Source organism: Schistocerca cancellata, chromosome 6, assembly GCF_023864275.1.
Source record: "Schistocerca cancellata isolate TAMUIC-IGC-003103 chromosome 6, iqSchCanc2.1, whole genome shotgun sequence".
NCBI lineage: Eukaryota > Metazoa > Arthropoda > Insecta > Orthoptera > Acrididae > Schistocerca > Schistocerca cancellata.
This window is the reverse complement of record NC_064631.1, coordinates 157,794,326-157,815,024: the sequence shown is the minus strand read 5'-3', so window position 1 is coordinate 157,815,024 and position 20,699 is coordinate 157,794,326. Positions and strand designations below refer to the sequence as shown.

At 44.1% G+C, this 20,699-nt stretch overlaps 1 protein-coding gene across 1 annotated transcript; it reads right to left on the bottom strand.

The window, feature by feature from the left end:
* Positions 1-14,150: 14,150 nt before the first annotated feature.
* Positions 14,151-19,851, bottom strand: LOC126191102 (trypsin alpha-4-like). Its single transcript, XM_049931839.1, has 2 exons — positions 19,444-19,851; positions 14,151-14,627 (listed from the first exon to the last, which is right to left on the bottom strand). Exons 1-2 carry the CDS (start codon positions 19,825-19,827, stop codon positions 14,229-14,231), a joined length of 783 nt encoding a protein of 260 aa, XP_049787796.1. The 5' UTR covers positions 19,828-19,851; the 3' UTR covers positions 14,151-14,228.
* Positions 19,852-20,699: the final 848 nt, after the last annotated feature.

The window sequence follows — 20,699 nt, the reverse complement described above, 5'->3', positions numbered from 1 at the left end:
CGACAGCGCTTAACTTCGATGATCTGGCGGGAACCAGTGTATCCACTTGCTCACTAGATGGAAGATTTTTGAAATGGCTGGCTCTCTCAAGGCTATCAGTAGCCCTGACGGAATGTTGTCTACTCCCAGGGCCTTATTTCGACCTAGGTCTTTCAATGATCTGTAAAATTCTTCACGTACTATCATGTCTCCCTTCTCATCTTCATCTACGTCTTCTTCCGTTTCCATAATATTGCCCTTAAGTACGTCTCCCTTACCGAGACCCTCGATATACTCCTTCCACCTTTCTGCTTTCCCTTCTTTGTTTAGGCCTGGTTTTCCATCTGAGCTCTTGGAATTCATAGAGGTGGTTCTCTTTTCTCCGAAGGTCTCCGTAATTTTCCCGTAGGCACTATCCGTCTTACCTCTAGTGCTCTGTGCTTCTACGTCCGTACAATTGTCCTCTATCCATTCCTGCTTAGCCATTTTGCACATCTTGTCGAACTCATTTTTAGACATTTGTATTGCTTTTCTCCCGTTTCAGTTATTGCATATTTATATTTTCTTCTTTGCAACGGCCTTGCCGCAGTGGATACACTGGTTCCTGTCAGATCATCGAAGTTAAGCGCCGTCGGGCGTGGCCGGCATTTGGATGGGTGACCATCCGGGCCGCCATGTGCTGTTGCCATTTTTCGGGGTGCCCTCAGCCTCGTGATGCCAATTGAGGAGCTACTCGACCGAATAGTAGCGGCTCCGGTCAAAGAAAACCATCGTAACGACTGGGAGAGCGGAGTGCTGACCACACGCCCCTCCTATCCGCATCCTCATCTAAGGATGACACGGCGGTCGGATGGTCCCGATGGGCCACTTGTGGCCTGATGACGGAGTGATCTTTTTTATTTTCTTCTTTCATCGATCAAGTTTAATATCACTTGCGTTACGCAACGATTTCTACTAGCACTCGTCTTTTTACCTAATTGATCCTCTGCAGTCCTCACTATTTCATCTCTTGAACCTTCCCAAACTTATTCTACTGTATTGCTTTCCCCTGCTCTTATCAACCGTCCCCTAATGCTTCCTCTGAAACGCTCTACCACCTCTTGTTCATTAAGTTTATCCAGGACCCATCTCTTTAAAATCCGTCCGTTTTGCGGTTTCTTTAGTTTTACTCTGCAGTTCATATCCAATAAATTGTGGTAAGAGTCCACATCTGCCCCTGGAAACTAAATCTCTGAAACTGCCTTCCCGGCTTCGAAACCGTCACCTATCACCGTTTTTTCCTAGCTACAAATTGACATTAAATATTAGTTTTTTCCACCAGAAGCGAGATGTCCGCATTTGTGAACTAGAGATGACGTGGCCAAGAATACAGAAATGATTGGACGTAGAAGCACAGAGCACTAGAGGTAAGATGGATAGTGCCTACGGGAAAATTGCAGAGATCCTAGGAGAAAAGAGAACCACCTCTATGAATACCAAGAGCTCAGATGGAAAACCAGGCCTAAACAAAGAAGGGAAGGCAGAAAGGTGGAAGGAGTATATCGAGGGTCTCGGTAAGGGAGACGTACTTAAGGGCAATATTATGGAAACGGAAGAAGACGTAGATGAAGATGAGAAGGGAGACATGATAGTACGTGAAGAATATTACAGATCATTGAAAGACCTAGGTCGAAATAAGGCCCTGGGAATAGACAACATTCCGTCAGGACTACTGATAGCCTTGAGAGAGCCAGCCATGGCAAAAATCTTTCATCTAGTGAGCAAGTTGTGTGAGACAAGCGAAATACCGTCAGACTTCAAGAAGAATATTGACAGGTGTGAAAATTACCGAACTATCAGTACAATAAGTCATGGTTGCAAAATACTACCACGTATCCTTCACAGAAGATTGGAAAAACTGGTAGAGGCCGACCTCGGGGAAGATCAGTTTGGATTTCAGAGAAATGTGCGAATACGCGAAGCAATACTGATTTCTTATAGAAGATAGGTTAAGGAAAGACAAACCTACGTTCATGGCATTTGTAGACTTAGAGAAAACTTTTGACAATGTTGACTGGAATACTCTCTTTCAAATTCTAAAGGTGGCAGCGAAAGACAATTTACAATTTGTACACACAACATATGGCAGTTATAAGACCTGAGGGGCATGAAAGGGAAGCAGTGATTGAATAGGGAGTGAGACGGGTTTGTAGCCTACGCCGCTGTTCAAAGTGCCGTCAATGCGAACAAGACGTGACCGAGACACGTAACCAATGGCACCCCATACCAACACGCCGGGTGATACGCCAGTATGGCGATGACAAATACACACTTCCAATGTGCGTTCACCGCGATGTCGCCAAACATGGATGCGCCCGTCATGACTCTGTAAACAGAACCTGGATTTATCCGAAAAATTGACCTTTTTGCCATTAGTGCACCCAGGTTCGTCGTTGAGTACACCATCGCAGGCGCTCCTGCCTGTGATGCAGCGTCAAAGGTAACCGCACCCATGATCTTCCAGCTGATAGTCCGTGCTGCTGCAAACGTCGTCGAACTGTTCGTGCAGATGGTTGTCTTGCAAACGTCCCCATCTGTTGACTCAGGGATCGAGACGTGGCTGCACGATCCGTTACAGCCATGCGGATAAGATACCTGTCATCTCGACTGCTAGTGATACGAGGCCGTTGGGATCCAGTACGGCATTCCGTATTACCCTCCTGAACCCACCGATTCCATATTCTGCTAACAGCCATTGGATCTCGACCAACGCGAGCAGCAATGTGGCGATACGATAAACCGCAATCGCGATAGGCTTCAAACCGACCTTTATCAAAGTCGGAAACGTGATGGTACGTATTTCTCCTCGTTACACGAGGCATCACAACGTTTCACCAGGCAACGCCGGTCAACTGCTATTTGTGTATGAGAAATCGGTTGGAAACTTTCTTCATGTCAGCATGTTGTAGGTGTCGCCACCGGCGCCAACCTTGTATGAGTGCTCTGGAAAGCTAATTATTTGCATATCACAGCATCTTCTTCCTGTCGGCTAAATTTCGCATCTGTAGCACGTCATCTTCGTGGTGTAGCAATTTTAATGGCCAGTAGTGTATTTACAATCTTTGTAACATTATTGTATTTTCATTGGATTCCTTACTTCTTAGACAGGATCCTACGTATTATTCAGATGATGCCTCCCAGTCTTCAGCAGTGAGGAGATGATGGTGTATGATTTTCCAAACACTTATTCGTGCGACTAATAAGTTGTAGAGGAGGAAGTAAAGGTGACTGAAGTGTGTTCGCATAGGAATAATTTTTTTTAACTGTATTTGCTGTGAAGTATCACAGCACCATTTATAGATAGATTCCAATGCATTTATGTCATTATTTGGAAGATAATTTAAAATCTCTTCCAAATATGACATTAATACCTCGCATTTGTGGTTAAAGAAGGATTTAAGTTAAATCTCCACTCATGTTGGAGTCTCCTGATATATTCAGTCACAGAGTAACACTGCTATTTAGCCTCTTGAAGGGTGCTGTATCAGAGACAGAACTTATTATTAAGTGTTCCAATTATTTCGTATTCTTTTTCTGTCAGTGAGGCTTCCACAAAGATTGGCAAGGCTTTGATACGTGTAAATAGATTTTTCCGTTGTAAGTCTCTGCGGATTTCAGGGTTTCTCAACATAGAAAATAAGAGAGAAGATATTTTTATATGATTATTGTTTCGTTAGACAGGAATGAATGAATTAATTAATTAGTATGGAATGTTAATCGATTTTATCGCTGTTAGTAAACATGATTTTTAAGAAAGTACTTGCTGGAGGCAATGCTATTGAAGTGATAAAATACTGCACAGAATAATTTTACTCCCTTTTCTAATTAAACTTAACTGTGCCTTCTAGCATCTTCAGTACGTTAGACAGCTGAGGCGTTGGTTGACGACATTGTTTGGAGGCCTGTGACCGATTGGAATATTGCGCAGTTCGCATAATAGTGCGAGAAAAGAAGATCGGTAAAAAGTGATGTCAGGGACGTGTGAATTATAATGTGATGTATTAAACGGTGAATGAACACTTAACAGTGTTCGGCCGTGCCCACCAAACAATGCACCAGCAACTTCTCTTCGATGGAGCCTGGAACTGGACCAAAAGAATGCATAATAAGATCACCTATCACACGAATAGCAAGGAAAGGGATCTGCAAATGAAACACGGGTACTTAACATCTACTTAACATAATTATTGAATAAAAGCGTACACGTGACACACAGCTCATCTCGATAGCGGAGGACAAGAGAGGGGGAGACCCAGATAGTCGCGTTTCGCTTTCTTATATCGCCAGACAAATGAAAGTACTTTATGCATTTTGTTTCACAGAGTTTTCCTTACACATTTTAGCGCATAGATACCATTTTTACAAAATAATTCCTGAATAATTAAAATACGTCCTCTCATTAGTACATCGTTTCTTTCAATTAATATACAATTTTATTCACACATGTAAAATTATTTATAATATTTTCAGGCGTTGCTTAAAACTGGGGCTACATTTTATTCATTCATACAGTAACATTTCAAGCTTCGATCTAATGCTTGTATTTATGTAGCTCTTTGTGTAAGAGATAAGTCAATATCTTTAATTATTTTGGAACCCTCAACACTTCCAGATTCTTGGAGCTTCAGTTGACTGATATAAATTACTTCTGTGGCTCCAAAATTCTTTCTCAGTAGCTGTGTCTCATGTCTTTTACTGCGTGTACTTAACTCTGTGAAAATTTTGATGGCGTACCAACTCGAGTTTTAGAACATGGAATTTTAGTAGCACTTTGCAGCCAGTATGATTATCTTTTAAGAGAGGATTTTCAAGCTTGTGTGAAGAAAGTTATTGTTTCTTTAATTGTGACTTTATACAAGACATTTCATGTTTAAGACCTTTCTTTTCTTCATGGGGGGAAGGTAGGATCTGACAATATATAATTTTTCATAAAGTCAAACATTTTACAAACTCTTTTTCAGAACATTTCTTCCTAAGATAATACAGGTCTTTTCTTGTCATAACTTTGACTTTCGAAGGGACTAGGATAAAAAAAATACATTTTCATAAATCATTTCGGAGATGACATTATATTGTAATTGACAACTCATTAACATAAAACAATTGTACGAAATCAAACTGTGGCATTCAGCGGCTATCTTTTTTAATTGCCGGCAGAAGAATGATTTTGCTTTCACACTGCGTTAACAACTATGCAGCGAAACACCCTAAAGTATAACAAAAACAAATTATTACTACTAAAAGTAGTAAACAGAATTATTAAAAGTAATTATAAATAACGGTACAACCCGGACTTTCCAAATCCATATTACTTTTCGCTACATATCTAGTAAAAACACAATTCAACACATTCAGAAACGCAGAGTGATATCAAGCCAGTAGAGAAGCTTTAGATGGACCGCAAGCGAGACGTAAATACAGACTAGCTCTACTGCGTATCAGTGAACAATAAGTAAGTAACACACTGCCCCTTCTATCAGATTATCGCAGGAAGTTATGCGTTCCGGGAGTTGTCGCATTTTAAAAGTAGACTATTGGCCAGCTTTGCGCAAAACACGCCTATGTGCGACTCGTAGCGACCTGGAATAGACCAGATCGTTACAAAGACTGTAATGTCGACGACACGTTGAAGTCTAATCTTATAACCACGTCCAAGCTGGTACTCTCATGTCGGGATGACCTCCAAAACTCCTATCGCCGTCACATGCTGAAGACCTAGGTCGTCCCCCATTAACGTGAAACTATTGCGAACACGATGGCAGGCCTCTATGGCGTGTGGTGGAATGGGATAATTGGTGCTCAGGAAGCTGACAGTCCACCACCCAGACTGGGGTAGCACTGGGGTGGTGACTGGGTGTCTAGTCATCCAATGCGTTGCCTTACAAATATCTTCATTGCTAAGACATTAATATACTGTTCATCAATATCAACAATCAAGATGATACTCGGAGACGGCTCGTACTGCAGAATAGACTGCCCAGCAGGCAGGCGATGATGAGCGAACGATTGCGCGGCCCTGGGCTCGAACTGTAGGCCAAAAGAGAAGAAGGCGGGCTGCAGGTAAGGTAGGCCTCCAGGTGCCCCTCTGGCTGGAAGGTGCTACATTACAGATCTGACTCAAGGCCGATGTTGGCAACAGTAGAGTCTGGATAAGTGGCTGATTGAACAGTGTAGGCTCACAGAGTTGAAGACTCATAGACCCGTGGACCATCGAGCACGTTGGCGCACTGGCTAGCACATGGACTCGCATTCCGGAAGACGACGGTTCAATCCCGCATCTGGCCATTCTGATTTAGGTTTTCTTCAGTTTCCCTAAATCACTTCAGGCAAATGCCGGGATGGTGCCTTTTAAAGGGCACGGCCGACTTCCTTCCCCGTCCTTCCCTAAGCCGATGGAACCGATGACCTCGCTGTCCCCTCCCCCAAACCAACCAACCAATCAGGTCGTGGACCGACGAATGTTCCCCATTGCGACTGCCGGCTAATAGACTGGATCCATTTAATTTAATTACTTACGGTTCATGCAATTCCCAGTTGCAGTTAACAGCACAACGCACTCCAGCGCGGAGCTCGTCACTGACTTGCTGTCCGACGGCGACACACATTGTTGACAAAAGACTTTTAGCGAATGAATTCTCAAGGCAGCTCCGGAGTTGCTTATACACTCACGTTTCTACCAGGATCGGACGGTGAAACAGAGCAATCTCTTCTAAAACGCAGCGCTGATGCCTCCGCGCTCCGGAAGCGCCCTATCTTCGCCTTAAATTACTAATAACTTTTCCAGTTGTGTTTATATTCAGTCTGTCAGTTTTGCTGTCGTTAATCCATGCTTTAGGAACCTTTCACTTCAATTTTATTTGAGTATCTTAATTGATATAATTGGTACGATTTTTTTAAACGCAGCTTCAGGTGGTCTTTATCTTCTGAACTGCCCATCCGGTCATCGCTGTAACTTTGTACCATTAATTTAATTTTCTGAAAATCGGTACGTTACAGGGTTATTACAAATGATTGAAGCGATTTCACAGCTCTACAATAATTTTATTATTTGAGATATTTTCACAATGCTTTGCACACACATACAAAAACTCAAAAAGTTTTTTTAGGCATTCACAAATGTTTGATATGTGCCCCTTTAGTGATTCGGCAGACATCAAGCCGATAATCAAGTTCCTCCCACACTCGGCGCAGCATATCCCCATCAATGAGTTCGAAAGCATCGTTGATGCGAGCTCGCAGTCCTGGCACGTTTCTTGGTAGAGGAGGTTTAAACACTGAATCTTTCACATAACCCCACAGAAAGAAATCGCATGGGGTTAAGTCGGGAGAGCGTGGAGGCCATGACATGAATTGCTGATCATGATCTCCACCACGACCGATCCATCGGTTTTCCAATCTCCTGTTTAAGAAATGCCGAACATCATGATGGAAGTGCGGTGGAGCACCATCCTGTTGAAAGATGAAGTCGGCGCTGTCGGTCTCCCGTTGTGGCATGAGCCAATTTTCCGCGGGCTAGGCGTGAAACTTGCCCGCACGCGTTCAACCGTTTCTTCGCTCACTGCAGGCCGACCCGTTAATTTCCCCTTACAGAGGCATCCAGAAGCTTTAAACTGTGCATACCATCGCCGAATGGAGTTAGCAGTTGGTGGATCTTTGTTGAACTTCGTCCTGAAGTGTCGTTGCACTGTTATGACTGACTGATGTGAGTGCATTTCAAGCACGACATACGCTTTCTCGGCTCCTATCACCATTTTGTCTCACTGCGCTCTCGAGCGCTCTGACGGCACAAAACCTGAAGTGCGGCTTCAGCCGAACAAAACTTTATGAGTTTTTCTACGTATCTGTAGTGTGTCGTGACCATATGTCAATGAATGGAGCTACAGTGAATTTATGAAATCGCTCCAATCATTTGTAATAGCCCTGTATACACAGAATGTTGTGCTGTAACATCTATACTCTTTCTTGTGCCTAAATAGCGGATAATTTGCTAATATCTTCAGATTTTAAATTCAAAATTTACAATTTAGCAATGATGGAAGATTTTTACAACGTAATATAAACTCGGAGCTGATTAAATATGCATCTGATCAAGTAAAGCATAGAATTTTAAATTTTAAGAATGTCTGCTGTCTGAGCGGACTTGTGACGAACGAACGGAATGAAGCTTTGGTACGCCCTGTTTCTAGGAAAGGGGATAAATCACAAAGGGCAAAATTCTGAAGAATAAATCTGCTAAATTCATGTTACGAACAGTATGTTACAACTATAAACAATGGATTAATACCAATAGCGGAAGCAGTTACGCCAGAGGTACAGCATGGCTTTAGAATAGGTAGATCATGCAGTGACTCTCTTTTCACTTTGGCATAAATAACTGAGAAAAGAAGGAAATTTAGATTACCAACTTACTGTGTTTCTATCGTTCATGGAACAGGCATTTGACAAGGTAAAGTGCAAAGATGCTGTGGAATCACTAAAGGAAATGTAGCAGACCTAGTTACGGTAATTCAGTCACTATACGAAAACAATAAAATAAGGATCCGTACTATAAGGAATGAGACAGCTTCTGTTGATTTTAATCAAGGATTTAGACATACTGCCCACTGTCCCAAGTTTTTTCACTTTTTATGTTAACGATGTCTTTCATAAACGACATATTATATTAAACGACACATTAAAAAGCGGTAATTTTCTGTTAATTACTATGCTATTTTCTGACGAGCTGCTTATTAATAGGAGAATTTAAAGTAGAAGTTCAAATTTGCAGTCCGTGCGAGAAATTACCGCTAAATTCGGAAAGAGAATATCGACAGATGAAACAAAAGTGATTGCATTTCAAAAATGGAACCCGTAAGAGTCAAAATCGTTATAGATGGACAAACAATTGAACAAGAAGATGAGTTTTAGTACTTAGCATGCAATTTTAAATTTCCTAAATCAGACGATATAAAGCTAAAATTGGCCAGACCCAGGAATTTCTGTGGATCCATACAACGCATATTAAAACATAATGCTCGAACGAAATTTTCACTAGACTTTACAAAGTAGTATCGTTGACTTTGGTGCTAAGTGACAATGTTGAATCCTATCACTTGATCAACTACGACGCATTGAATCATCAGAGATGACGTTCCTCCGCCCTGTAGAAGGATCATAAAAAAACATCGATATTAGACAAGAACTAAGTGTCGAAATGTAGCTGAAAAATACCGACTGATTTGGGAAGACCATATCCAAGGTATGTCCAATAATAGGATAACTAATGCTGCAATACAATACAGGGTGATTCAAAAAGAATACCACAACTTTAAAAATGTGTATTTAATGAAAGAAACATAATATAACCTTCTGTTATACATCATTACAAAGAGTATTTAAAAAGGTTTTTTTCACTCAAAAACAAGTTCAGAGATGTTCAATATGGCCCCCTCCAGACACTCGAGCAATATCAACCCGATACTCCAACTCGTTCCACACTCTCTGTAGCATATCAGGCGTAACAGTTTGGATAGCTGCTGTTATTTCTCGTTTCAAATCATCAATGGTGGCTGGGAGAGGTGGCCGAAACACCATATCCTTAACATACCCCCATAAGAAAAAATCGCAGGGGGTAAGATCAGGGCTTCTTGGAGGCCAGTGATGAAGTGCTCTGTCACGGGCTGCCTGGCGGCCGATCCATCGCCTCGGGTACTTGACGTTCAGGTAGTTACGGACAGATAAGTGCCAATGTGGTGGCGCTCCATCCTGCTGAAATATGAATTGTTGTGCTTCTTGTTCGAGCTGAGGAAACAGCCAATTCTCTAACATCTCCAGATACTGTAGTCCAGTTACAGTAGCACCTTCGAAGAAAAAGGGACCAAAAACTTTATTGGCTGAAATGGCACAGAAAACGTTCACCTTAGGCGAGTCGCGTTCATACTGAATTGTTTCCCGCGGATTCTCAGTGCCCCATATACAGACATTGTGACGGTTGACTTTCCCATTAGTGTGGAAAGTTGCTTCATCACTAAACACAATCTTTGAAACGAAAGATTCATCTGTTTCCATTTGAGGAAGGATAAAATCACAGAAATCGATTCTTTTAATCTTATCAGCTGCAGACAGTGCTTGAACCAATTTCAGACGATAAGGTTTCATAACTAACCTTTTTCGTAGGACTCTCCATACAGTTGATTGTGGAATTTGCAGCTCTCTGCTAGCTCTGCGAGTCGATTTTCCTGGGCGGCGAAAAAATGCTTGCTGGATGCGTGCTACATTTTCATCACTCGTTCTCGGCCGTCCAGAACTTTTCCCTTTGCACAAACACCCATTCTCTGTAAACTGTTTATACCAACGTTTAATACACCACCTATCAGGAGGTTTAACACCATACTTCGTTCGAAATGCACGCTGAACAACTGTCGTCGATTCACTTCTGCCGTACTCAATAACACAAAAAGCTTTCTGTTGAGCGGTCGCCATCTTAGCATCAACTGACGCTGACGCCTAGTCAACAGCGCCTCAAGCGAACAAATGTACAACTAAATGAAACTTTATAGCTCCCTTAATTCGCCGACAGATAGTGCTTAGCTCTGCCTTTTGTCGTTGCAGAGTTTTAAATTCCTAAAGTTGTGGTATTCTTTTTGAATCACCCTGTATAACCCAAAATGAAGGAGAAATGTTGGATGATTCTTAAAGAGATGACGTGAAGAATTCTGAGGCGAAACAAGCTGAACAACAAAATATTTTGAGAAAACTACTATTCTGAGGACGCTCACACTTAGTATTCCTAACTAAACAGTACCTCTGAATCATTCTACTAACAGATCACATAATTATAACAACATTAAGCTTTTGTGCCACACTGTTGTGTGACACTTTGTCTGCCATAAGAACATCCAGAAGCGCACTTGTCTTGACCTTGGGACTGTATGGTAAGAGTTGGGGATCCCCTCTCCTCTGCTAACTCACCACTGTTACTATGCAGCTGAGGCGTTTGCTTCCCCACGTTCTCAACCTTTCTTAAGTCCACATTACACTGAGTTCATTCCTACCTCACGATTCCCAATACAGAAAGAACACGTAATGCTTGTTTTGAGGCTAAATAACTAAGAATATTTCGTCACATACAGCATATGAGCTAATCAGAGCTAGGCAGAGCTGTCATCCCACGGTAAAGTTAGGCAGAGCGTTAACAGTTTTTCTTTACCAAGCAAGATTTACACAAAGGAAAAAAAAACACTATGAGAAGCTGCCGTCACACAGGCACAGCCACACGCCTGACACTCCTCATTTCTGGGCACCAGCCTCCAGGTGGCTCTCACAAACACAGACTTTTTCCAGCCTCTGCACCACTTCCTTCAGGGCGTTGTGCACGTCTGCCTAGGGTGTGCATCGCCACCACAGAGACCGCTGTCATCTGCGGACTACGTTGCTTTCTCCTTTTCATAATGGACGTGAGACTGCTTCCCCAAAGAGGCAACGACGGGCACTCAGGCAAGTAGTTCAGTCCAATGCCTGGAGCCATCTCAGTACAATATCGTGAAGACTACACTCCGACTTAGGAGTCGCTATTTATATAGAGAACTAGGACGACCGAGAGTGACTACATCATTATATCAGTTATACCGATAATATCATCGACTGCCACGAGACTCCAATCTTATGTAGATTACATCGCATTAGATTCTAGCGTAATGCATTATATTGTGCCGAAGTTAAGTATCCGTTGCAAAATACTCCTAATAATTGTTATTTGTTACTGTTTTGTCACATTTCTGTAATAATTCCACTGTGTGAAACCAGTATTTCAAGGCTCAAAGGACTTAAAGATTTATATCCATGGGGGAAGTTGCAAATTTGTACTGGACTGGGATTCAAACCCAGGTCTCCCGCTTACTAGGGAAATGCGCTGACCATACATCATCTGGACACAGTGGTCACCACAATTCATAACACACACTACTGGTGAAGTGCCCCTGCTCATTACCCTCATTACTGGAGGCATCTCGCCGATTCCCATAAGAGTTTGAACTCGGTGTGCGTCTGCAGTGCAGGGATCATTGGCCGTTATCACCTTAATTATACAGGATGATCATAAAATGTCTGAAGCGCTTGTATGGATGTTGCGGGGCAGGTTGTACTGAGACACAAACGTTAAGGAAAAATGCGATACTTTTCGCCATTTCCGAGTTACTTACTATTGAAATTAATCAATCGGGGCGTCAGGCGCTCCGAATCAAGCAGCCTGCCAGGGCTATGTTGCCCAATGAGTACTTCGTTTGGGTAGCTCAGACGACCTGATTGGCTAACTTCAATGCTAAATAGCTCGGAGACGGTGCAACGTATCGAATTTTTTTCTTAACATTTATGTCTCAGTGCAACCTACCCTGAAACATCATTTCAAACGTTTCAGACATTTTCTGACCAATCTGTATATATGCGGTGTCTGTTCTTTCAGACATGTCCATAAGAACAGACACCATAGATATACAAACAATGCGGTGTACATAAACGTTATTTACCTGTATGATATGTTTGTTTACCCATTCGCCGACGGACACTGCATTTGGTGCACATGTGTTGTTCCCTCTAGTGATGGGATGTCCGCAGCGAACGGCAAGCATTGCTACGATATATAACATGTGGTTCCTGCACGTCAGTTCCTTCATGACACTAAAGTGTGCACATCGCTACTTTGGCTCCACGAGTGGAGATACCCATAGGAAAACGTGCTAGAATTATAGCACTTAACAAAGCAGGTTTATCTATTCGCCAAATTGCGAAACAGTGTAGTGTTTCTATAGGGGAAGAGCAATACACGCTTCACCGCCAGAAGACAAGAGGTAGCAACAAGGGTATACCACGAGCAGCACGACCTCGTAAAACAACTAAAAGTGATGATAAATACATCAAATTACCAGTAAGAGAAACATATTCAAAACAGCGCCCCAAATTCGTGCAGAATTGGTAGAACTGAACACCACAACAATATCTGTTGCAACATTACAAAAGGAGACTGAGTGAAGCCGGCTTGAAAGGATTTGTCACAGCAAGAAAATCCATGCTAAGGCCCATAAATAAACAGAAGAGACTTGAATGGGCTAGAAAATTTCGTAATCGGACATCGGAAGAGTGGACGAAGGAGTTATTCACCGATGAATCGAAGTTCGAGATTTTTGGAACGAGAAGGAGATTATTTGTTCGCCGATTTGTAGGAGACAGGGTAGCCCAGCAGTGTGCTCTACCTGCAGTTAAGCGCGGTGGGGGCTCTGTCATGGTTTAGGGATGTTTTGCCGGAGATAGAGTTTTAGAGTTGGCGACCTTGTGAAAATAGAAGGATTTTTAGATCGGAAGCAGTACGACCGCATACTTCAGTATCACGGAATACAAAATGGATTGCGCTTAATACGGAAAGGGTTCACCTTACAACAGGATATTAACCCAAAATATCAATCGGCATACTGTACCAACTACAATGCACCAAAGGAAAAATTAAAAGTACAGAATGATATTGTATGGCCGTCCCAAAGCCCCGATTGTAACCCCAATGAAATGGTTTGCGATGAAGTGGACAGACGTATCAGGGAAGTTAATATATCCAGCTAGGAACATCTCTGAAATATTGTTAAGGATGTGTGGAATCATATAGATTCACGATACCTACAAAAACTGATTGATCGCGTGCCTCGAGTTTGTGAGGCATTCATTAAGTAAAAAGGAGGGTACTTTCATGAAAGTAAAATATAATGATTGTGATTGTATTATATAGGTGGAAGGTAATATAATTATATTCTGTGTGAAATTACGTTTGATTTGTGTTGTAAATCTGAAATACCAGGGTGTATTGAAATTAATGAGCGGTAGTATATATTGTGAATGTAGTAACTGAATACTACTGTTAATTCAGCCCCAATATCCACTGTATATATATGTTGGATATTAGGGCTATATAACAGTAGCATTCAGTTACTACATGCACAACAGTTATTGTCAGCGATTGCCATTAAATAATTTAGCTTCTTATAGAAACAGTAAAATAATATGTATGGTAGTTTAAGTAAGGACTGTTCTTTTTCTAAGTTTTTTCAAGTGATCACAATATAATATTTTGGTACAAATATCAATATTTATTTGAGAAAACAAAGAGCGTTGATTAGTATGAAATACATAAATGTTTCGTCCATAAGCGTTGATCTCCCAAAATTAGAATGAATAAGGCCTGCGCCCTTTCAGACTCCTGAGATCTCGCTGATCCAGGACCTGACGCTGCCCACGTTGGCGTAGACGTCGAGGCCAAGCTCGCACGGGAAGAGCGTCCAGGACAAGACGCCAACCTGCGTGCTGCCACTGACCAACGGTCCGCCAAAGTCGCCATAGCAAGAGCCCCTCAGCAGTTCTCCAGCGCACACCATGCGCGCGGTCACGTTCCTGATCACGTAGGTCGCCTGGCACACGGCACGGTCCACGATCTTGACGTATACCTTCTGCAGACCACTGGACATGCTGCCGTCAGTGACGTTGTAGCCCCAGCCAGTGATCGTCACCGGCAGTCCCACTGGTGGGTCGTAGCCTTGCACTGGCAGGATGACTGCCTGCACGTTAGGACCCAGTGCGAACGAGCCGTTCACCTATAAAAGCGGAAAAATACATTACTGGCCATTAAAATTGCTGCACCAAGAAAGGCAGATGACAAACGGGTATTCATTGGACAAATATATTGTACTAGAACTGACATGTGGTTACATTTTCACGCAATTTGGGTGCATACGTCCTGAGAAATCAGTAACCAGAACAACCACCTCTGACCGTAATAACAGCCTTGATACGCCTGGGCATTGAGTCAAACAAAGCTTGGATGGCGTGTACAGGTACAGCTGCCCATGCATCTTCAACACGATACCACAGTTCATCAAGAGTAGTGACTGGCGTATTGTGACGAGCCAGTTGCTCGGCCGCCATTGACCAGACGTTTTCAGTTGGTGAGAGATGTGGAGAATGTGCTCGCCAGGGCAGCAGTCGAACATTTTCTGTATCCAGAAAGGCCCGTACAGGACCTGCAACATGCGGTCGTGCATTATCCTGCTGAAATGTAGGGTTTCGCAGGGATCGAATGAACGGTAGAGGCAAGTGTCGTAACACATCTGAAATATAACGTCCACTGTTCAAAGTGCCGTCAATGCGAACAAGAGGTGACCGAGACACGTAACCGTACCATCACGCCGGGTGATACGCCAGTATGGCGATGACGAATACACGCTTCCATTGTGCGTTTACCGCGATGTCGCCAAACACGGATGCGACCATCATGATGCTGTAACCAGAACCTGGATTCATCCGAAAAAGTGACGTTTTGCCATTCGTGCACCCAGGTTCGTCGTTGAGTACACCATCGCAGGCGCTCCTGTCTGTGATGCAGCGCCAAGGGTAACCGCAGGCATGGTCTCCGAGCTGATAGTCCATGCTGCTGCAAGCGTCATCGAACTGTTCGTGCAGATGGTTGTTGTCTTGCAAGCGTCCCCATCTGTTGACTCAGGGATCGAGACGTGGCTGCACGATCCGTTACAGCCATGCGGATAAGATGCCTGTCATCTCGACTGCTAGTGATACGAGGCCGTTGGGATCCAGCACGGCGTGCCGTATTACCCTCCTGAACCCACCGATTCCATATTCTGGTAACAGTCAGTGGATCTCGACCAACGCGAGCAGTAATGTCGCGATACGATAAACCGCAATCGCGATAGGCTACAATCCGACCTTTATCCAAGTCGGAAACGTGATGGTACGCATTTCTCCTCCTTACACGAGGCATCACAACAACGTTTCGCCAGGCAACGCCTGGCAACCGCTGTTTGTGTATGAGATATCGGTTGGAAATTTTCCTCATGTCAGCACGTTGTAGGTGTCGCCACCGGCGTCAACCTTGTGTGAATGCTCTGAAAAGCTAATCAGTTGCATATCACAGCATCTTCTTCCTGTCGGTTAAAATTCGCTTCTGTAGCTCATCATATTCGTGGTGTAGCAATTTTAATGGCCAGTAGTGTATTAAGTCACAACTCTTTCAATTTATTCTGTGTTGTCATTTGTTCATGATTTCCTAACATCAGCCAGAATTCCACTAAAGGATGTCACTTTACTACGCAGGAAAAAAAAAAGTTAGTAGATCTGGAAAGACGACGCCGGTTTGATGCGATGTCGGCATATCCTACCTGGGGATTTGAAGATGCGCTGTTAATCATTTTGACGTCGTCCACGAACAAATAGCGTACTAGTGTCGCTACGAGAGCGCCATCTGTGTCTTACCCTTTGACAAGGAAGTCTCGTTGCCAGAAGGCTCGATGTGGTGTAAATGTGTAAAGCAAGCTGGAACCGTGCCACGGAGATGCACTGATGCTTCATATAGCCAACTGACCGAGTTTGAAGGAGTCAAATTGGGCCCTCCGAGTGGCAGGATGGTCCATTTGGAGATTGCTACGCTGCGTCAGTTGTGCAACAATACTGGTATCAATGGCGACGTGAAAACACTCTCGCGGACACACACGAGGTTCTCGATGTCCACCCACGCAGCACTGACGCCCGCCAGGTCAGGAGTGTCAGATCGTGCAGCTACCACAGCGCAGATAACAGGGCTTGTGAGCGCAGGCGTGTCAACAAGACCTGTGGCGAACCGGTTATTAGCAGTGGGACAAAAAGCACGCACACCTGTAGCCAGTCTTCCACCTATGCCACAGCATCGATGAGCACTGTGCGATTGGTGCCGCCAGAGGATCACTTGGAAGGCGCAATGGCGTGCCGTGGTCTTCAGCGATGAAAGCGTTTTGCCCGCATGCAAGTGATGGTCGACGTAAATCTGGTGAGCGCTGTCTGGTAGAGAGCATTCGTCCAAGATACACTGGCCTCACCACGGGTCGTATGTTGTTCGACCCCTTCTTTTAACGTTCTTGCGACAGGAAGGTGACGTGTTGTTCCAAAAGGTAATGCCCGCCCATACGCTGCCCGTAAAACTCAACATGCTCTGCAAGACGTGCAGTAACTTTGCTGGTCAGCGCGATCTCCGGACTTGTCTCCAATCGAGCACGTGCTGGATATGATAGGACGATCAAGTGACTCGTGTGACTCGTCAACCGAAAAGGCTTACAGAACTACGTCAGGTCGAGCAGGCATGGCATACTTAAATTTCAACTTGATAGTTTTGTTCTTAACAGACGGACACACAGGCAATAAAGTGATCCTATACGGGTTCCGTTTTTACCGACTGAGACATTAAACGCTGTAAGGTGCCAGGACATGGGCACTTACACGTTAGCTTACCAACGTTAGTATTAATAATAAAGGGATTGGCAAGGGCATGAGATCATGACTCCATTGAATGATGATAAATATGAGGCACTCTCGAGCACTACTCCCTGCATGTCTGTATGATTGAGCCACTAACTTCAAGCGTTGGTGGGAAGCGTCGGAAGTTGAGAATTGTGGAATGTAAAGTCTGCAGATGGCCGCCTAGGGCGGCAGGCAGCGGTCACCGGAAACGCGGGACAATACGGCGCTTTTGGGGGTAGCCCGGCATCCGGAGCCACCTGTGCTGGGCAACACGTGGCGAAGACGGGAATTTCGTTTGCCTAGGGGCGTTCTGACCTACTCGATCACTGGGTAGATCTCAGAAATGTCATTTGAGGGATTTCGGCGATGATAGAGCGTTCGACATTGGCCGAAACAGTGTATTCTTCCGCCGCGTTTCCGTATGCGGGGGGAGACGGGAGAATTGTGGAGAGAGTGGACTTCGCTTTCAGCCATCGAGAGGTACGGACTTGCAGATGGCGTCTTGGCTGTCGTCTTCGAAGGAAGATATACGGTCTGTATCGCAGCATTGCACCAACACGTGTTCCGTGCAGAGTTCTGCGGTTAGAATTTTTTGTGTGCTCAGAAGCGCCTAACCACTTCCAACAACTTACCTAAAATTCTCGACCTACAAGTTATCCTTGCGAGGTGCCGAGTGTTTATCATTGTAGCTGCTGGTAATAGGGGTGCGTAATTGCAAATTGTTAATGTGTCTGGAACCGCGCGGCCGCTACGGTCGCAGGTTCGAATCCTGCCTCGGGCATGGATGTGTGTGATGTCCTTAGGTTAGTTAGGTTTACGTAGTTCTAAGTTCTAGGGGTCTGATGACCTCAGAAGTTAAGTCCCATAGTGCTCAGAGCCATTTGTTAATGTGCCATTCCAGGAGTGTGTGGGTGGACAAAGAAATTCACATTTATTTTTGTAAATTTTGTCAGTTGTGGGGAATATCAAATTAAAGTGCCAGTATTACAATAGAATTATCAGCCTCATTGTAGCTAGCATTTACCCTGTCCCAGTAAGCTTTACATGTACTCTAGTCACTGCACAGCTTGCCCAGACGGAAAGGGAAGAAGGTTTGCGGTCTTCTATGTCAGTGACGGACAAATAAGCTTACAAAGCTAAGAATGTGCTCATTTGCATGGAGATACACCTACTCTCGATGTACATCAATGAAGTGCTTTTCTTTCAGGTGTAGAGGCTGCGAACGGATGTCTTCAGTCAGTATGCTCCGGTTCACCCACACTGTGAAGAACATCTCCGCCAATCGCAGTGCGCCAGTGATCGGGTAACACGTAATATTTTTGACAACAGAACTACTCCTGAGGTTCTCAATAACATCAAATGGATGTTGTGCACTGCTGTACTTGCTAACGATATGTGAAATCAGAACTTTAGCTTCGTAGACCAGTGGAGTATTTTTTTAGAAATTAACAGTATTCGTGCAAAGGTGATTAGAAACATCATGTGAAATATCGTACGTCAAAGACTTACTTTTAGACATTTTTATGTTTTTGGTTCCTGAAGTTTGCATACATCCACATCAAACATGGGCACTTTCTGGGAAAGTGAGTCAGCAGTCCACCGTAAGGACATTTCTTCAAGCTCTATGCAGGTGGTCTGGGATAGATAAATAAAGGAAAGGTACAGAGAAAAGTATGTACAATATTAGGGCTCAAGTCAGAGAATAAGGACAATTTCGGAATAATTATCTAGCTCGCATGATACACTTTTTGAAAACTTGGAATTGTAGACCCAGCGGCAGGAAAGACCTGGGGAATCTATGATAACGTATGAAAGCTATGGCAATCGCCATGATGATGAAAAATAATATAAACTATTTCTACTAAGTAATTATCAAATGGCTCTGAGCACTATCGGACTTAACATCTGTGGTCATCAGTCCCCTAGAACTTAGAACTACTTAATCCTAACTAACCTAAGAACATCACACACATCTGTGGCTGAGGCAGGATTCGAACCTGCGACCGTATCAGTCGCGTGGTTCCGGACTGAAGCGCCTAGAACCGCTCGGTCACCGCGGCCGGGAAGTAATTGTCAGTGAAAAGGAATTTCGCCCAATTTAAGAAAGAAAATTGCAATTCGACTTGCCTTGATGAGTGCGACATCGTAATCAACCGTGAGGGGGATGTAGAGTGGGTGCTCGTACATCTCAGCTGCCAGCAGCACGACTCCGCCGCTCTGCCTCGTTGATGTTCCCGCACGCAGAGAGACGAACTGCAGCAAATGCTCGGAAACGCCGCTGAAGCCGTCTAGGCAGAACGAGGACGTCAGCACCCAGTCGGGACTGATGAGGGACCCTCCACAAGTGTGCTCTCCCGCCGACTCTACAGACACCTGCCAAGGGAAACTGGAGATGCTGGCTTCAGTCCCGCCGATGATGCGAGCCTGCCCTGTCCTCCACAGCCGGCCTCTGGTTGGCGACGCCAAACCTGGGGACAGGAGGCATACGAACAGTACTGTCAGACGAAACATCGTGGACTCGGCCTGTAGCTCACCGCTCCCCGTCCGTCTTTATACACTAGCTGCACTATAAGTACGTGGAGCTAATGATCACGTTATCTCCGCCTACTTGAAATCAGACCTCAAGTGGTAACGTGTCTTAAGATTACATATCACCTCACTCATCTCAGAACGGAACAGTCATAAGCAGTCTGTTTTTTATGTCGTAATCCATTAAGCTGACGCAATTCCATACGATGGTTGACTTCGACGATGGCTATACTAGTGTACTGTGACTATAGACTACTGTAAAAAAAAAAATCAGCAATCTCAAGGACCATGTAATTTTACTAACAAGTGAAGTGACAGTTCATCATTATGGCAGTAAGTGATGATAAATTCACATCAACGGAAACACACATGCCACAGTAAACACTGTCAACACAATCAACATATTATGCACCCCCATCTGCTCGCAAAGCGGGCCTGTATTCTCACCACGCAAATCATCATGAAGGTGCCGAATGGCATCCTGCGATTGACTGTGGCAACCATCTCGTGCCTTTTGCTGGAATTCGGCAGTGGTTCTTGTAGGCCCTGGACAACTAATAAACTTTGGGCTTCATCATATCCCATAGGTGTTCAATCAGTGAGAGGTCTTGTTATCTCGTTGCCCAGGGTAGTTGCTATACACTACGAAGAGCACGTTCCATCACAGCAGTCCTGCTGCTAAAGCCCATCACTTCCTTTCCAAGGAATGGAAGTAGCACTTGGACAACAGTCTCTGAAATGTAGCAACAAACACTGGTTCCCTTACCTTAAAAAATCACCGAATGTCACTGCGAGTTGCAACTGACGCCCCTCGTTCCCATCACACACACACACACACACACACACACACACAC

Coding starts and splice junctions, on each gene's coding strand:
- LOC126191102 (XM_049931839.1), bottom strand. CDS start 19,827: ATGTTTCGTCTGACAGTACTGTTCGTATGCCTCCTGTCCCCAGGTTTG. Junction 14,628..19,443: donor ACGATGTCGCACTCATCAAG/GCAAGTCGAATT, acceptor CCGCTTTTATAG/GTGAACGGCTCGTTCGCACT.